Source organism: Larus michahellis, chromosome 4 (assembly GCF_964199755.1).
Source record: "Larus michahellis chromosome 4, bLarMic1.1, whole genome shotgun sequence".
NCBI classification, from domain to species: Eukaryota; Metazoa; Chordata; class Aves; order Charadriiformes; family Laridae; genus Larus; species Larus michahellis.
In genome coordinates, this window is record NC_133899.1 from 88,799,653 (window position 1) to 88,818,303 (window position 18,651).

The 18,651-nt window shown below is 42.1% G+C and overlaps 1 protein-coding gene across 19 annotated transcripts in view; it reads right to left on the reverse strand.

Annotated features, from left to right (window-relative positions):
• Nucleotides 1-503: 503 nt before the first annotated feature.
• The window catches only part of ANO5 (anoctamin 5), a 60,619-nt gene continuing 42,471 nt past the window's right edge, over nucleotides 504-18,651 (reverse strand). For 17 of the 19 annotated variants that reach the window (XM_074586294.1, XM_074586293.1, XM_074586305.1 and 14 more), the window contains 10 exons: nucleotides 18,298-18,449; nucleotides 12,884-12,958; nucleotides 11,995-12,217; nucleotides 9,238-9,407; nucleotides 7,892-7,989; nucleotides 7,494-7,624; nucleotides 5,606-5,811; nucleotides 4,394-4,575; nucleotides 3,204-3,309; nucleotides 504-2,360 (listed from right to left, as the gene is read on the reverse strand). In XM_074586294.1, coding sequence (XP_074442395.1) covers nucleotides 2,139-2,360; nucleotides 3,204-3,309; nucleotides 4,394-4,575; nucleotides 5,606-5,811; nucleotides 7,494-7,624; nucleotides 7,892-7,989; nucleotides 9,238-9,407; nucleotides 11,995-12,217; nucleotides 12,884-12,958; nucleotides 18,298-18,449 — 1,565 coding nt within the window. In that variant the 3' untranslated portion in view covers nucleotides 504-2,138. Of the gene's footprint in view, nucleotides 2,361-3,203; nucleotides 3,310-3,720; nucleotides 3,966-4,393; nucleotides 4,576-5,605; nucleotides 5,812-7,493; nucleotides 7,625-7,891; nucleotides 7,990-9,237; nucleotides 9,408-11,994; nucleotides 12,218-12,883; nucleotides 12,959-18,297; nucleotides 18,450-18,651 lie in introns of all 19 variants that reach the window. The other 2 variants (XR_012586902.1, XR_012586903.1) reach the window with 1 other exon arrangement.

Below are 18,651 nucleotides of genomic sequence, written 5' to 3' on the forward strand. Positions count from 1 at the left end.
TGCTTGCATTGTGTGAATTCTGGTGTCGCACACGTGATATACTCTTCTTTGGCTTATACATTAAGCAGCAGAGCTCATTCATTTATACATGCATTCCTCCGATAAACCCATTACTTCAAATATATCTGAATATTCAAGAACATGGTCAGCTCATCAGGAACATGAATTGCCAACACGCTTGATTTATCAAGCAAACTCACAGAACGCAGCTGAATAACTTACAGTAATGAGAAATGTACATCTGCTTCAACTCCTTGACTGGCAGCCAAACCATGTGGCGTTTGGTCGAGGTAGGCACTTCAACGTTAAAACTTTTGCTAATAATGACGGTTCCACTCAAGATACTGATTTAAAACTCTGTTACAACTTTAAGGTTACTAGCCACGTATTCCAAGACGTAGGCTAGGTCTGCTAAAACAAAATACGGAAACCTTGAGTTGTGAATCTAGTGAACAGTACATAATTTGGCTGATATGGAATAAAAATCTGATTTTTTTTTTTTTTGTGTGTGTGTATACTTGCAAGGAAGTATAACTTTGAAAGTGCAAATATAGTAAAAATTCTAATCTCTCTAGCTAGTGTACTTCAGCAGGAGAGAGCTCAACTCAACAGCCCGGTGCTACTTTGTCTAAGCAGTCTGAAGCTGCTTCATCCGAGCAGTATGAAGCGCTCTCAGCGAGCGGCGGGCACAGCACTGAACCAGAAGCGTGCCACAGCAGGCCTGGTTTGGCTAACGTTGTCCAGCCACGGCTGCGGGTTCACAGTATCACGATGCCTGCAAGCACCCCTTGGAAACAGGCATCGCTCCAGAGTGATCGTGTTCACATCTTTTGCCGAATGCAAATAAACAAGGCACTAAGCATGGACGTGTTGATATGTGTCAAATATACAGCAAAATCATAAAAATGCCTAACTGCTTCAAATTCTAAAATGAGGGCACATTCATAAACATCTGGTAGCTACTTTGCACAAGTAGTTATTACATATTTATAAACTCAATAACTTGGTAGAAAAGCCCCATGACAAAAGTGAAAAAAAATCCTTTTTAAAGATTAAGAAGAGAAAAGAACCAGGCTCCTATGTATAAGGACAACAACAACGTAAACATAGATTATTTGGCATGCTTAAAATCTTTTGAATCCAAATCCACGTACAAACCATGCAGCTAGACGAATTCGCGTGGCGGTGCGGCTCCCGGGCACACCCCATGGTACGCCTGGAGTACAGACACACAGCTTTAGCCCTTTCTTGGCATTCCCAGAGAATCCAAACACAGCACCCAAACAAAGGAGCAGCTCTGGCCAAAACTAACGTCAAGCATGACCTTCCAATGGCAGTTTTAGAGACTGAGACATAAATTACCTGTACTTCTCCACATTGTATACATCTTCTCAAAAACCACTGTAATTAGATGGTTCCAAAATATCTTCATTTAAAGAGCAAACTCTTTGGCAGATGATATCTTTATGAAAATAAAATTATGTGTTTCTTTTTTCCTTCATTAGTATGTATTAACTGAACTCTGTGCCTATAAATAATTCCAAGTGGAATTAAGCCAATATATCTTCAAAAATCAATTCCTTCTAAAAAGCGTATAGAAGTTCAAAGCTGCAAACAAATGTTTCACAAGACATAGTGGATACAAAAAAAAAGCCCCAACCCCTAACCCTTGTATCAGGAGTGTTCTCCTATTTAAATGACCGAGTCATAAAAATAATACTTCTCAGCATTTTCCACAGCAGGAGTCCTCTATGATATCCTTTTCGTTCAGCTGGGATACAGCCTGGAACTTCGCAGTCAGCAACAGGGGGAGGGCTTTGTGGCAACGACCTTATCATATCCTGTGAGCCCTTTGAGGGTAACATTCCCTATACTGGGAATCCGAATTCTAGGATTACAAGATTACACTCATTACTCAAAGTGAAGGGTAGATAGAAAACAGTGCTGAAGTCATACAGTTACATAGATTTACTAAACCTAGAATGCTCAGTAAGACTTTTAAAGAAAAGTCTAAACTCTTTGGACTGAAAGCGAAGGGTTGAAACCGTCCTATAGCTTTCAAGATGATGCGTACTGAGCAAATCACGGATCAAAAAAAGCGAATATGAGCAAAATCCCGAACAGTTGGTTTTTTTCAACTACATTGCTCTGGATAACTCCATTCTCCCTTCTGTGGCGATGAACTCCTTTTCCGAGGCTAGTTTATCACCTTGACACAGCTTCTCCTTCAGTTTTTCAAGTTCATATTCATGAAGGATTTTCTGTGTTAAATATTTTTCACGTTTTATTTTGGCTTTCACGTCTGCAGGGACATCAGGAATCATCCATGCTACAAAGAACTTGACGATGAATACAACATGCTGAAAGAAAAAAAAGCAAAACAAAACAGTAGGCCAGGAGAAAGGTAACAACTCATTAGCAAATGAAACACCAATTGTTTTATCTACCACCAAATAGATCGATCACTTTTTGTTCACAAACAGAATACATTTCATTTGTCTGTCCTGGAACAATACGTAACAAACTTATGTGTATCCAAGATGTGAATGAAGGTTAAAGCACTTCCTTTTATGCAGAAACTTTTAATTCCATACCATTTATGAACTAGCAAACCCAAGTGTCAGGTTCTGAATCCCTAGCATCACTTTCCAGTACCTCTGTGTGCTTTCTTAGAAAACTCACATGGTCGTGCTCGTAACGCTCAGCTATTGAGAACTGATCAGATACCGATGAGAAGAGCACTTCGACAACTCCCTTCTCCCTTCAGAACTTGCAAGACAATGGTTTAATACTGAAGTACCAGTTATCCAAATTATTAATTTAGCTATTTTTAGCCAATGCACATCCCTGAAAAATGCTCTCTGGAATCTGAATACAGTCGTCTCACACACAGCTCTAACGAAACCTGTATGAGTGGAAGTGCTCGTCCTGGTGGTTCATGTCTCTTCCATCTGCATAAAGACCTTTCTTATTTCGAACAAACGTAGCAGCCTGCTCAGCTCTTTTCACTGCTCTTACTCTGAGGTTTGCTCCCTGAAGTTAGAAGACCTAGTTGTAGCAATCATTTAGGACATGAATATTTGGTATTACTTTGGGAAGAAACTATTATATACTCTCAGCAATTATATTTTCTGTAACATTAGGAACTACCTAGAGAATCTATAAGGTACCAACTTTGGAAGGAAAATTTGTAGGGAACATACCTCCATAATAATTATAAAAGCCAGTTTTGCAGCAAGAATGTGCCAGAACTGCATAGTGTGCAAATATTTCCTCTCATGATCTGGCGGGTATCGATAGTCTCTGTACCTGATGGACAGAAAGACATGCAGAGGTGAAATGTCACGTTCAGTCTGAGACAGACTACAAGGTACAGGCAAATACAGCTGTCACTTAAGGAACCTTTTCATCTTGTTTTAAATGGTCTGTTTCCTTTTGCAGAAAAAAGGTTGCCTCTCAATTTGTTTCTATCTTACGTTTGCTTAAACACCCTCACACTCACAGCAGGAGAGGAGAGATGAGGATGTTTGAGAAGTGCAATTTTGTACACGGGTTACCTTTTTTTCAGGGAATGATCAGATAATACAAGACAGAGCGATGGACTGTATCACGTGGTAACGGACAAGTATTGAATAAATGTGACAGATGCTGACAGATTCTGGACTGGACAGATGCAGGGTTTAATGGAAGGACAGTCTTGAGTACGTGTTCTACACTCACGTGTGTAAGCAGGATACAGACTCCTGGGGCTTTACGGCTAAAACATACAAATGTAGCTTCTTCTGAAAGCGCTGGGGTTTTTTCGCTTGGTTCATTTGTTTTGGGATTTTTTTTCATCAAATCAATACTTTTCTTTTACCATGTACTTCTCCAAAGTTCTTTCTCAATTCTTCTGGAGCCCCCTTCTAGCAAGAAAGGACTATTTTTTTTAATGAACGCAGGATGGCCCAGATCCTTGGTGGTATCTAGCACAATAACAATTGACTTTAAATACTGTATCTCATTTTCAGCTTTGCAATCTAAACTTCCCCTTAGTGATACTTCCTTGTCCACTCTGGCATTGCAGCCTAAAAACCTTTGAAAATATAGGCTGAAGTTTGCAACCTGAGGGACACAAATCTTTTCCACCACTCAAAAATCAATCGTTTAATTAAGTAAAAAAGCAAAACCAAACAAAAAACCTGTTAGCAATGAGACTCTCTTAAACAACAAAAAGGTGATTTTTTTCATTACCGGCATGATCTCCTCCCTTGCTAATAGCTTAAACGTTACCTCCCACGCTTCAGAATGATGAGAATGACACCGTTTGATTTCCAGTGGACTACTTAGATCTGCATTGACTTTTTATGCTGCATTCTAAACAAAGTGATAAAATATTTAGCATTACACCAACCTGCATATGACAAAATTTCCTGGATTCATTTTAGGCTTGTTTCTGTCCGGAAAATCTGAGATTTGAAACACCGACAAACTGTTGTTTATGTATCCAGACATAGGGGAGTCTTCATTTTCAGAATAAGCGTAGTAGTAAACTAAACGAGGAATCATATCTGATGTGAATGCAACAATAAAAGCCTGAAAAAGAAATTGGAAAAAGAAATTAAGGAAGTGGCACACAAAACTTGTGAGCAGATTCATAAAGGGCTTTTGGTATTATGCCTCTGCGGCATGACCCAGGATCTTTTAAAAGCAAGGGTGAGCATGACTAGGGCACTTTGCCTCGGTAAAGACTCCGACTGCAGCCTCTGCTGCGAGGACCGTCACTCAGGGACCAAAATATGTGAACAGTCCTTACAAGAGGCACCAAATCCCAAATATCCCCTCGCACCAAACTGTCTTCTATCTGTGATCATGGCACTTTACAGTGAAAGAGGAGATCGGGCTTTGAATTCTTGTGAGAACGGATGAATGCGAATCCCGTGTGTGGTCACTTTATTTTCTCCAGCTGTATTTAGAAACACTGGCTACCATCACGTTTTCCCAAGAAACCTGAGATGCTTAAGATGCACAGGTACCTTGCCTATTAGTCAAGTGGGTTTGTTGCCCAAGACACTTGCAGATCTGATATTATTCTACATTAAAAGGCAATTCTTTTGCTCAACAGTCTGCTTTGCTTTATACTTAACATGAAATACTAGCACAGCATTTAGTTTCCAGTTTATAAAAAGCACTCTGAGCCGCTGCCACATAGTGGGATCCAGAAGCAGTTGAACAAGCAGAATTCCCACAGAACAGGCCTCATAGTGACAAGACAGAAATGCCATCCGGCCGACAGAATTCATGCACCTCTCCTGTCCCCTCCAGTCCCCTCTGGGCAATCGTCAGACTAAGCTTCAGACTGGCTTATGCCATTCCAAAATGCTGGAAAACACAGACAAATGAATGAAAGCTTCTGGGTCCAAGGAAATGTGGACTGGGAGCTGCATGTCGTCAACATACAGACAAGGTGAACCACCCAAATGGTTTGACCGTGCCTCTGCAGGGTAACATGGGATACAGTGAATACTGTTGACGAAGGAAAAAAAAGCAGCATCTGATTTTTAAATCTGCAAATTCTGAGTACATGGAAGAATCAAAGTTGATGTAGCACAGTTAACGTACTTACATTAGTGACAACAGACAAGATGGCCATTCCATTGAGGATTTCTTGCCAAACTCCTATGCTATGTGCTTTCGCAGCCACAGGTCTCCTGTACTGAGTGGTTAATTTCCAGGAGTCTACTCGAATCTCCAGGATATTATTCATCAGAGCAAGAAGGGGAGCCAGGGGAAAGGACGCCACAAAGAGAGTAATGAATCCAAACTGAATGACTGCAAGGGAGAGAAGAGAAGTGTCAAAAGCTGTCCCTACAAGAGCACCCTCAGGGTGACAATGAGACAATGAGACATGTAAGCTGCCACTTGAAAACAAATAGCAAACTTCTGTCAGGCTGCACAAGTCATCTCCAGCCCTGGCCTGAGCTAAGTGACAACCTGTCCCATCCCCGAGACGTCTCTAGTCTCTTAGGGCTGCCATTCAGCAGCACCCACGGGAACGGGGCATTCGGGTCCTGTCCAGTGATGCTGCCAGCAGTGCTGGACACTCATTCTTTCACGGTGCTGCAGTCTCTCATGAATGGAATGTAACTCTAGGGGAATGGGAACATACTCATACATCACCTTTCTGAATTACGAGAAAGGAGCAATTTAAAATAAAATAAAATGGCTAGTTTTCCTCTCCTGCGGTTTGTACAGAGCAAGCATCTTCTCCTAAACAACAAAGAGGAAATACTTTTACTTTTGTCACAAACTTACCTCCACCTATAGTTTAGTCAAATCATTAACACAAATTCAGTTCCACCTGTGAGTCTCAACATTAGTTTAAGAATTGCAGATAAAATACGCAAGTGATCCCTTTAGTCATTACCAAAATAAAACGGCTCTCGGTACAGAATGTGAAGGTCCTCAGTGCACAGCCCATACTGCCACTGTATTTTAAAGACAGGAAACAGAACATCTTGTCTGGTTCAGGCAGTGGATAAAAATAAGTTCCCATACACCAGTCATCAGCTCTTCCATGATTTCAGCGATCAGTTCCTTATCTTAGACAAGCAACAAAATTCCTACTAGCTTAGCAGCCCCAGGACAATGCTGGAGCGTACTGGTTCAGTTCTGATTCAGCAGGAGCAAGGACATCTACTAACAGGCATGGCTGGCAACATTGATGGTTCTTAGCATATAAATTTCACAAGGTCACAGTCCTGTATGAAATATCTTGAAGTGTATGAAGTGACAATAATACAGTCGCAAAGCTCTAGGCAATAATTATTTCTATACAAATAAAACAACACAAGGGACCACTTTTCAACAAATTCTGTCCTTCTAATAGACAAATACTAGTTGGGGTTTTTTTGTGTCTTTTAGATTTAGTTTGGCTTCCATTTCTAGCTTTAGTTTCTCAGGTTTTGTAAAGCAATTTCATACGCTGACCCGTTCACGTTCCCTTTGAAGCACCCTATTCTGTTACCCATGCTCCCTCTGCTGGTCTCCTGGACTGTACCGAAGCGCTTAATCAGGGCAAACCTAAAACTAAACGGATTCTCCCTGATCGAGTTCGTAGATGTCATATCTGCAGTACCCATCCTCACAGCATGTTTGGCACGCAGCTCATACCTACAGTTTCCACTGACATCAGCTCAGGATATGCTCGGGAACAAGAACAGAACAGACGCCGAGACAGCTGGCTGCACCGAGAATAATGTTCCCCATTCAAACGAGGGAAACAAACAGTCTTTGCAGCGAAATTCCCTGCAGTCTAAGATGCAAAGGCAGCTTTTTTTTTTTTTTTTTAATTGGGCTGACCTATTTAATGATTTCCAGCAGTTAATCGTCTACTGTTTACCAGATGAAAGTAGTGGCATCAACCCATAACAATTAATTGAGACGCTATTTTTTTGAAGGTGTCAGTACAAGGTGTCTTGTCCTCGATTCCAAATGTGTATTTTTAAACTTACCCATTTCTAGATATTCATAGAACAGCCCTAAGGCTCCAAATGTCTGCAGATCATGGTCTTGCTCCCAGCGACTGTATAAATTTTCTGGATTATTTCTGGCTTTCCGGCGACCCCACCAGTTACAAATCCAGCTGTATATGCAGAAAAAAGTTAACAATGAGAAAAGCAGATCAAGTATCCCTTTCTCTAAGCAAGCTCCTTGTTGCAACATGCTTTTACAAGCACGGCTTTCACAAAAAGAGGCCAAAAGCCTCTATGCAATGAGTCTACTTGTCAGAATTTGTGCTTAATTTACAGAATTTTTCTTAAGTTTCTTCATATGGCAATACTTGTTATCCCTCCTTCCAAGAATTTCTTCTGTCTATAACATAGGCATCTCAGTGTAAGAGGTAACTTACGGTACGATGGCCTCTTGGATATTTCCCCAGATCTGTTTGCCAGCCATGACTATGGTGAGCTGCGTCGTCAGTTCTATCAAACAGCCCGCAGGATCACACTGGCAGAGACAAACTGCAGGTTAACGGACACAAATAATGGACATTACCCAGATAAACTACAGTCTACTACTGTATAAATGAAAGAAAGGAGCTCTTAAAGCTTGTTAGGACAATACTTAATTTTCACCTGGACTGCCAGCTGAGACACCCTCTCAGGAAAGCTGTTACAGAAGGGCTTTCAATGCTCAACGTGTGTGATAAAACACACACCAAAACATAATGACCATTTAAAGACAGAGTAATTCAGAGATGCTTCAGGCTGACCGCTGTGCAGGCACCCAAAGATGGGGCGGCAGGAGCCGCAGGCAGCAGCCACCCCACAGCCCCAGCAAGGTGAACCTATGGTGCTCGGTTATCCCTCAACACTAGAGCAACCCCAACCTAGGAAGCACCTGCATTTTCTATTCATATCCCTACAGCAGAGGTCTTTAAATACTTGCCAGTATCTGCTCTCTGCTGTTTTCCGCAAACACTGCGTTTAAAGTTTCAACTCTTTATTGAGGCCTTCTTAAGAATAAAATCACAGACTTGCCTAGGTTGGAAGAGACCTTTAAGATCATCGAGTCCAACCATTAGCATAACACCGCCAAAAGCACCACTAAACCATGTCCCTAAGCACCATGTCTACCTGCACTTAGAACTTAGGAGCCAGACCAGTATGAGGAGATATTCCACCAGTAAGTGCACTGCATCACTTCACTGTGTTTTGCATCAAGTTTTTCCTCCACTATGGGCTCCCAAGCAATGCTTCACATTAAATACTGTATTTCATCTCCGTGCAAACAGCATAATTAGCAGTGAAATGAGGGAAAAAAGCAAAAGCTTACAGGTGTGCACCTTACCAAATGGTTTCTCTGAAAACGCAGTGCCTCAAAAAGCTTATGAAGACACCCAAAAGCCAGAGACCGTTTCGATTTATACCAGCTTTCTTCAACCTAGAGGATCACTTTTTAAGACCTATGGCGAGATCCACTGGTATTTCAGGAGAACTGGGGCCAAGAAAAGCTTTTTGATTTTTCACCCTTGTGATTGAGAGCCACAGATTTTCACTGCTGGTGTCTCCCCGACTAGCAAAAGCAGGAAAAATCCTTGGAAGCCCCTCCATCAGCCTCAGGATGGCCAGCTGAGGCCCGGCTCATTCCAGACCAAACCTGCAGCGGGCAATTTACGACTGCACAGGTTGGAAGGGATAAAGAGTTTAAACTGGTTTATTATTATTCAATTCATCTTAATCAAGAAAGTCCTACCTCTTCATTTCGCCAACGATTAAACATGTATGTGTAGGCACCTGGGTAACCAACAAACTTCCCTTTGAAGAAGGCCACGTAGAAGCAGGATGAATAGTAGTTGACAAACTGGAACAGAAACATTTTCATCGTGAGCCGGTTCTCATACTCCATATGAGTTCTGGGAATCTCTGTGAAACCAGAAAACAGTAGTTTTATTTTTTTATTACCTTTAAAAGGATACAGATTCAGAAATACTCATCACCCACAGTGCCCTTACATCCCAAAGGAAAAGGGAGGAAAAAAAAAAGAAAAAGAAAACCACCTACAAAACAGTTCAGCAGATGGAGCTCTGGCTCTCAGACACCCTACCCTTAATTTACAATGCAATGTTCTGAGTAGGCAGGAAGTGAAATTCATTCTTGAGACATTTATAAGCTTCAACTTCCCCTTCTTTGTACTGTCCACTACCACTTGCCCATCCTTAAATCTTGCACAATTTTTAGGAGATCCAAGGTGAATCTCAAACATTAACTGTCAGTGTCTCCTAGACTATGAAAATTCCACTGTTAGCAATGCACATGATAAAGAATATTTTTTTTCTTTTTTTCTTTCAGTATGTTACAGTATTGATTTTTTCAGTATGCTGTACGCATGTAACTTATATCGAAATGGGCAGAAACTGGATGGGCTCTGTGCCTCTGAAAGGCGAGACTTATAGTAGGGGGAAGAGCGGGGAAGGACACAGGCATCTCGGTGGCACTGAACATCACCAAGCCTTTGCTTAAGATTTTGCTGCCTTCGTAATCACATTCTCCGTCATGTTTACATTTTTAAAGGCAGCAGGAAACCCTAAGCACATTATTGGTAAAATGTACTGTTAAAGAATAACATATAACCAACTCAAGCTGGGAGAAAAGGGGAGAAAATATACAAGCATTTGAGCCCCTCTGAATTGGTCAGGACCTGGCAGATGTGTTGAACTCCCCTGCCCTATGGCAGTTATTTTATATTTGAGTAACCTAGTGTTTCCGAGCTTGGCATAAGTTTGCGTGACAGAAGGTATTTACTGGGAACCTGATGCTACAGAGGAGGTAGTACTCAGGTGAGGTAGTCTGCCTAGGCTGCAGCTCATTAAAGTATTTTTATCGTCAGCGAGCTGTTCAGATGTCTATACCAGACACAGAGCACCAGAGGTAGGTTATACCTGCCCGTCTGAAAACAAAATCTGGCCTAACCTTTTGAAGGAATTCAAGAGTGACAAGAGTCAGAAGAGATACTCCTGACAACCACGGCCAACATAGTTCATACCCTGGAGCCAACCGTGTCTCAGCCTGGGTAAGCGAAGCTGCCACGGCCGCCAGAGGAGGGCAGCAGCCCCACAGAAGTAAACAGATTTACTTTCCCTCTGTAACCGAGAGCCACAGGTAGCGCTGACGCTTAAGAAATTAATCCTCCACACTTGCAAGCAGCAAAATAACGTTGCTGAGCCTTCATGTTTATGATTCATGCCCTTCACGAAAGAAAGATTAAAAAATTATGATTTTCTGGTTTGGGATTTGGTTTGTTGGGTTTTTTTTTGTTGTTTCTTTTTCCTAGGGGCAATTTTACTTACCACTTGTTCTGTCTTTCTTTGGTCTAATTTGGCCAAGTGCGAAAAACAATACAGATCTCTGAGACAAGAGATGGTCCGCAATAAATCAAAATAAACCTAATGCAACATCCTATTAAATTTCTGCAACAAACACCTTTCAATTCTTGATTCCACTTGTAAGACCTCCTAAAAAAAGATCACCCAACTGCGTTTATGACAGCTGTACAAACTACAAATACATAATACTTTCAGCTCTCCCCTCTCCAGCTGAATATTCTGCAATCATTTCTTTCTATATAGCACCTGCAGGGACTTGTACATCTAAATCATTAAGGGCAAACAAAGAAAAAGACCTATGAAGGGCTCTAGGGAAGGATATTTCCAGCAAGCAAGCAAGAGTCAAACATGAAATCTGCTACAGACCCAATAGATCTTCCTGGGCCTGCCTGCCGGCTCCTCCAGCTCTGGGGTGAGCCTACTGCAGGGAAAGCTACCAGTGGCTACAGCCACAATAACGCATCTTGGGCACAACTTCTCAACCTGCTCAGTCTTTGCCTTCAATCTGTATTAACTCCAAATCTGGGGAGTGGCTTAGGTTGGAAGGGACCTTAAAGATCATCTAGTTCCAACCCCCTGCCATGGGCATGGACACCTCCCACTAGACCACAGCTAAGGGAAAAAGGCCCAAGAAAAAGAAACCCTGGAAAATCTACTGTCCTATCCCATCACCCAGCCTCCTACCTTTTCCCCCCAGAGTACGAGACATGATTATTTAGTCCATTTTCTTGTAAAGATGGCTGTGAAAGCTGTGGTCTATTTTTAAATATGTATCCTCAGGATTTCTGATTGAAATACTGCTAAATCAAGACAGTTTGATCTTGCTTTGGTGACTTTAATATAACACACGATAACTTTTAATTCTGTTTGGAACTACGATTGTTTCTGTAGACTAGTTTTAATATAAGCAAACATTATACTAAGAGAAAACAGCTTATGATAACTACGCAAATGTGAGGAAAACGTTCAATATGGTCATGGATACGACTGAGTCATTGCTGCAAGCTACAGACTGATGTCCTAGTGCTTGAACTGGGCCCGAGGTGAGAACAACTCCACAGAGCTCCTCTCGATGGATTCTACTTTCCTGATTCCTTGAAAGTTTTGTCTTTGAGTACACTGCTTACCCATATCAGTAATCCAGATGGCTATTCTCTCATATAAGAAATTCAGTATCATGATGATGACAAAATTCAGGCACGAGGCTGTGACTGAAGTTGCCAGCTGAGGGGTCAGTAATCCACTGATGGGCTCTAAAGATTGAGTGTTCTCCATCAGGCTGGCAAAGGCAGCATACACCGCAAGACGATACACGATCACAGCTATCATGCTAGCTATAATCAGAGACACCTAAGGAAAGGACAGAGACGTCAAATATACTTATAGCTCAGTATAGCTATATGCATGCAACTTTTCAAGTAAGACGTAAAAACATCATGCATTATACTTTTTAAATTTTATTCTTTATGGGCGTGAGTTCAGCAGCACTGAAATGCAAAGTACACAGGCAAAACACTTTGTTATATTAGACACATTAAACCTAACAAAATTATTTTGTTAACACAAGAAAAGCAGACAATCTAATGCTAATATGAAAAAAATACATAGAAACGGAGATGGATGGAAGGGAGAAGTTAGATTACATCATCCATCCTGAAATTCACTCTGCAGATATTTCTACAGAGAAATATGTAGACATTTCATTGTAGTGAATAGTATCTTTTTTTTTTTTTTTGCCTTTAATATTATTTTTTTCAGTATGGTCTGTTAACAGCGAGAGGAAAATTATCCCTATACTAAAATGTCCAATAAAATTACTAATTAATGACAGATTTCCAAGGATGACTTTTTTTAATCTGAATTGAAGCGCATTTTGCACGACAGCAGGAAATCAGCAGGGCAATAATAAAAGCACGTGTTAACGTCGTGCTTAAAACCAGACCGTGTTAATGTCATGATTATGGATCATCAGCAACTCTGATACATGTTAAAATGAGGATTCCAAAAGATGCTCACCCAGAACAACACTGTAGTTCCTGAGATGCAGAACCGCACAGCCTGGCTAGTTATAGGCAAATAAGGCTCCATCTCCTGAAACAGTCAAGCAAGCACAGCACAGTTCACAAATCCATCATCTTATTCTAACATCAAGCAGCACACAGAGCTCTCATCAGCTGTGTGAAAGTGCCCACATCCGAGGAGAACCATTGAGAACCCCCCTCTCTAAAAGGGCAGATAAGACACAATTTTGAATGTGCTGGGGGGAGAAAACAAATCAGGACAGAAGAGATGCCAATGCTAAAAGTAAAGACGGTACTTGGAAAGAATGGTTAAACCTTTGCAAAAATCAATCAATAGCTGAAGGAAAAAGACCACCTCCTTCATTAGATGAACAGGACAGAACTATTACCGTAATGGTAGGGCAGAGCCTGAGTTCAGAGTCCAGAACTGGACTGAATTTTAAGAAATTCTTTGTATCAAGATATCTTAAAATGGTCATTTATTTGGATGTATCGTGTTTTTCCACACAGCCAGAGAGTGTTTTCCTCCACTCCTTCAATTTATATTTTTCTTAATTGAAGAAATGGCTACATTTGTTAGTTGCCAATCTCTGCTGCAGCACCATGCAGCTAGATCTTACCCAAGACAGTATCCCCATATAGCACATGAACAATTTTCCATGTTCGTGTAAAGTTCTCTTTTTCGCAACCAATTCTAATTCCTAAAACATCAGATTATATGTATTAAGAAAGGATCACTTAAGAACTAAAGCCAGTGCAAGAAGATGTAGTAAAAAATAATCTGAATTTGATAAATCTTGGGACAAGGTTCCCAGGGAACTACAGACCGGTTAGTCTCACCTCCATCCCTGGGAAGGTAATGGAGTGACTCGTTCTGGATGTCATATCCAAGCACATTCAGGAGCTGGAAGTTATTGGAAGTGGTCAACATGGATTTACCAAGGGTAAATCATGCTTGACCAATCTCATAGCCTTCTATGGTGTTATAACTGGTTGGCTGGATGAGGGCAGAGCAGCAGATGTCATCTACCTTGACTTCAGCAAGGTGTTTGACACTGTCTCTCATAACATCCTCCTTAGGAAACTGAGGAAGTGTGGACTAGACGAGGGGACAGTGAGGTGGATTGAGAGCTGGCTGTGTGACAGGACTCTGAGGGTTGTGATTAATGGAGCGGGGTCGAGTTGGAGGCCTGTAATCAGTGGTGTCCCCCAGGGGTCGATACTTGGACCAGTATTGTTTAACATATTCATCAACCACCTGGACGAGGGGACAGAGTGTATCCTCAGCGAGTTCGCTGATGATACCAGACTGGGAGGGGTGGCTGACACCCCAGAGGGCCATGCTGCCATCCAGCGTGACCTGGACAGGCTGGAGAGCTGGGCAGAGAAGAACCTAATGAGATTCAACAAGGACAAGTGTACGGTCCTGCACATGGGGAGGAAGAATGTCAGGCACCAGTATAGGTTAGGGGTGGACCTGCTGGAAAGCAGCTCTGAAGAAAAGGATCTGGCGGTCTTGGTAGACAGTAAATTATCCATGAGCCAGCAATGTGCCCTTGTAGCCAAGAAGGCCCAATGGAATTCTGGGCTGCATAGGGAAGAGTGTGGCCAGCAGGTCAAGGGAGGTCATTCTCCCCCTCTACTCTGCACTGGTGAGGCCACAACTGGAGTACTGTGTCCAGCTCTGGGCTCCCCAGTTCAAGAGGGACAGGGAACTACTGGAGAGAGTCCAGCGTAGGGCAACAAAGATGACTGTGGGATTGGAGCATCTCCCTTATGAGGAAAGGCTGAGAGAGCTGGGACTCTTTAGCCTGGAGAAGAGAAGGCTGAGGGGAGACCTTATTAATGTTTACAAGTATCTAAAGGGTGGGTTTAAGGAGGACGGAGCCAGGCTCTTTTTCAGTGGTTCCCAGTAACGGGACGAGGGGTAACAGGCACAAGCTGGAACGCAGGAAGTTCCGATCAAACATGAGAAAAAACTTCTTTATGGTGAGGGTGGCAGAGCACTGGAACAGGCTGCCCAGGGAGGGTGTGGAGTCCCCTTCTCTGGAGATTTTCAAGACCCGCCTGGATGCAGCCCTGAGGGATGTGCTCTGGGCAATCCTGCTCTAGCAGGGGAGTTGGACTAGATGATCTCTAGAGGTCCCTTCCAACTCTGAAATTCTTTGATTCTGTGATTCCGTTCCTCTTGGACAAAGGGGCAGCAATCACTACAGGCGAGCACAATATTAAGTATATTATCAATAAGTGTATTGAACCAGGAAATCCTTGTTTTGACAACAGAAGATATTGAACCTGTAAAATGTTGTTGAAAGGAGTTTGTTTTCTGTTGCACACAAGGCCAACACACTGGGATAACGCGGCGTAATTACGCTGAATACAACGGCCACGACTGAGCTGCGCGTTGGTCTCTGAGACAACCAAGCGGCAGCAGTTCTTTTACAAGTGTTTGGCGATATTCTTCAGTCAGTGAGTGTGCTCATACCGATGTGATTTTGTTTGAGGTGTGATGTGCTGTTCTCTCAGGAGGGATACACCGCCTCTGTCTGCCTAAGTATACTTTCTAACCATAATTACCAATACTGCCTTCTCGAGTCACAATGAGTTGTTTGATGGTGATAACAGTTAAAAGCTCTATTAACAGAACTATAAAAACCAGCTGAAGATAAGATACAAGCACAGATATCAGGTGGCTTGACATAGGCTCATAACATTTTAAACCTATTACTATTAATAAATAATATGTATATTCTATACTTAGAACAAATGTTTTGCACTTTCTAGGCTATTCAACAGGTTTTCTACTTTAGAACAAAATGTAGGCAATAACGTCCAACGACAGAGCCTAAGTTTGAATGGATTGCTTCATTATTTGTGTGAATTGAGATTCTACTGTAATCAGCAAAACTAGATTTTAGCTATGATCTAGCTAAATAGTTTAGCTTCATGACCAAATGAGGCGTTAATTAAGGCCTCAAGGTGGGCAATTTCTGTTTCAGTGCACCTAGAACTTTGAATCATGGCCAGGAATAATGAGGAAATAATTTTCTGAGTGAAGCAAAGCCAACCTTGGGACGCCAGAAACTCAGTGAGCTGTATGCGTATCAACTTACCAGTCTGCGGAATTAACTTATTTGAAATCCCCGTCCTTTCACGTGTTCAGTACTGCACGTTATCTAATGAAAGGCAATTACACTACAGCGTGGCTAATCTGCATGGTTTGCTATAACAGGGTATTGATAAGGATCACAGCCACACAAAAGCTTTGAAAATCCCCCAAGGTAAAATATTGATGTGTCATAAAATAAAGGACGGTACAGTTGTTGAATTTTTATGGTAATTGTTAATGCATACTTAGAAAGCACAGAAGAGTGCTGTATCTCTTTCTGACATAAGAAAAATACATTACAGTCCAATTTCTATTCCCTAAATAAAGGCCAAATAAACCATCCTACCTAAGCGATCTGCATGAATTTAGAGAGAGAAAAATCTTCTCCCCGAGGAGAGTTATACAAATGCCCCTCACCCATCTTTGGCTGTCATCTGCTGCGGCTGCTTCACCTCACCAGGCTATGGGTTTTGGTCCGTGCTGTCCACAATCGCCGCCTGCGGGTGAGCCCCTTCATTCCCTCTCCTCACACCAGCACCCTCTGCTGCAGCCCCTTCCTTCAGGGCACACAAGGGCCCTAAACCCCCTGCGGGATTTCTCCCTGCTCTTTCCTTCAACTGCAGCAGACCCACCGTGGTCCAGCTGGTTTTGGTCACTGCGCAGCCATATAAGAAAGTGGAGGTTTTGAGGCTGAGCATACACAGGGATGCAAACTAGCAAACCCCATGCAACAGGCAGGCACCTCTCTTCAATTAGCTGAATGAGCTAACCAAAAATTGATTTACCTGAAGCTGTACACCCTCAAAATCATAGTGCACGGTTATCAAAGACCTCTGCGTAACTTGTACAGCATACAAGCTACAGGTATAAGAAGAACAGCATTAATGCTGCATGTGCAGAAGGGGAAGGAGAGACACAAACGCTGTCTCTCGTAAGAAATAAGATTAGTGTATATAGTTCCTAACAGTTAAGGAGACAAGCCCTGGAAGACAGGACTTGTTTTATATCTTTATATAACAGTGATTCTTTCCTTGTTCTGGCTCCGCTTCTGTTTTTTTCCCAGGAACTGTGCTATCTTAGTATACTCATGACTAGTGAAAATAAGTTATTTATATATAATTCTAGGAAAAGGAAGGATGGCTTAAAAATACGTCAAATTGAGGTTGTAGATGTTGTATTGGAATGCAGCCATCTGATCCCTAAATTTGTCAAATAACTCCTACCTAAATTAAATTTAAATGGAGATGATTAACTTCTAGTACGTTCTAAAACGTCCAGCATTTAACAGAGTTAAATAGTGTGGTTAATTGTACCTCAATTAGATTTCAGACACAGGGCTTCAGCAACCTTCATCTCTAGCATTCCCCAGACACGGTGGCTGTCTACCAGAAGCAAAACCACAGCTAGTCCCACCTATGTATCTTTAGATCGAGACCACCGCTGCTTCTATCTTGTGGAGGGATGAGAAAGTGCTTTTAAAGGCGTGAAGATTTCAGAGACTGTTACCTTGAAATGGGAAGGACGCTGTAAAGATGGTGCTAGCCAAGTGAAAGCTATAAACTTTGCCTTTGTATTCCCAATTTAATCTATCAGTTTCCAGTGGAAATTAAAATCAACAGAGTGTAATTAAAGTTATGCACAGGCTCCAGAGGTAACCCCCTCACATTCTCATTTATTCTGTGTCAAAAGCCTAGATAACAAAAGACATGTGCAGGAAGAGAGCCGTGGCCCAAGAGACGGGGCACATCTGTCATGTGCAAGAGGCCGCCGTGTTACTGTTACCGTCAGACTGGAAAGCGGGACAGACACACGGCAGTGGCCCTGCGCCGGGGTAAAACAGACCCCCCAGATTTACTAACGCTAACACAGCCATGCTGCTGTCGGCAGTTAAAGAGTTTATCTCTGATACCCATCAACCAAAGAGCCCAAACCTCAGCACTCACCAACTGGACGCCTTCAGCGAGAAAACAACGCGTTACCAAATTCTGCTTCGATATTTGATGCAATCTGTTGTGCTCAGTGAGGGTGTGGTTGGCATCACATTCCACATGTTTCAGCCAAACTCACTGCTCCCATAAACACTGCTCTGTGGAGACGTAATAGCCGAGGGCCTGCCCTGCTCCAATATAAATGCGGCATCACTTAGGTGTGCGTCGCAAATCTCTACTTAGCCACGAGATGGCCTGTTAGCCTACTTAGCCTCCACTTAGCCTGTTCCTGAGGCAGAACTCACGCGTTATCAAACTACCTTTCGGCACACAACTGGATCTGCATGCACCTCCACCCAGCGGGCTCATTACCTGAGTTACGGGATTCTTCTTCTTTTGGGTACATTTCGCCTCGTACTCAGGCCTCAGCTGGAGTTGTTGCTGTTCCTCTTCAAAATCAACCAAATCCCACTCATATTTCAGTCTCGCTTGCCGTCTCTTCCAAAACTCCAAGAAAAGTGTAACTGCAATTTGGAAAAGTTAAAATATAGTTAAGAGAGAAGTGAACAACTTAATGAACAAAGTTAAACTTGTTTCTCTGCTGGCTCCTATTCTGCGGTCTATTATTTACCCTCACAATGTCATCCATCTATTTCTATTGACTACCTATTAAAGTTCACAGCTAAGACCATAAAATGGATTAAGTAATTTATTAACTAATTGAAT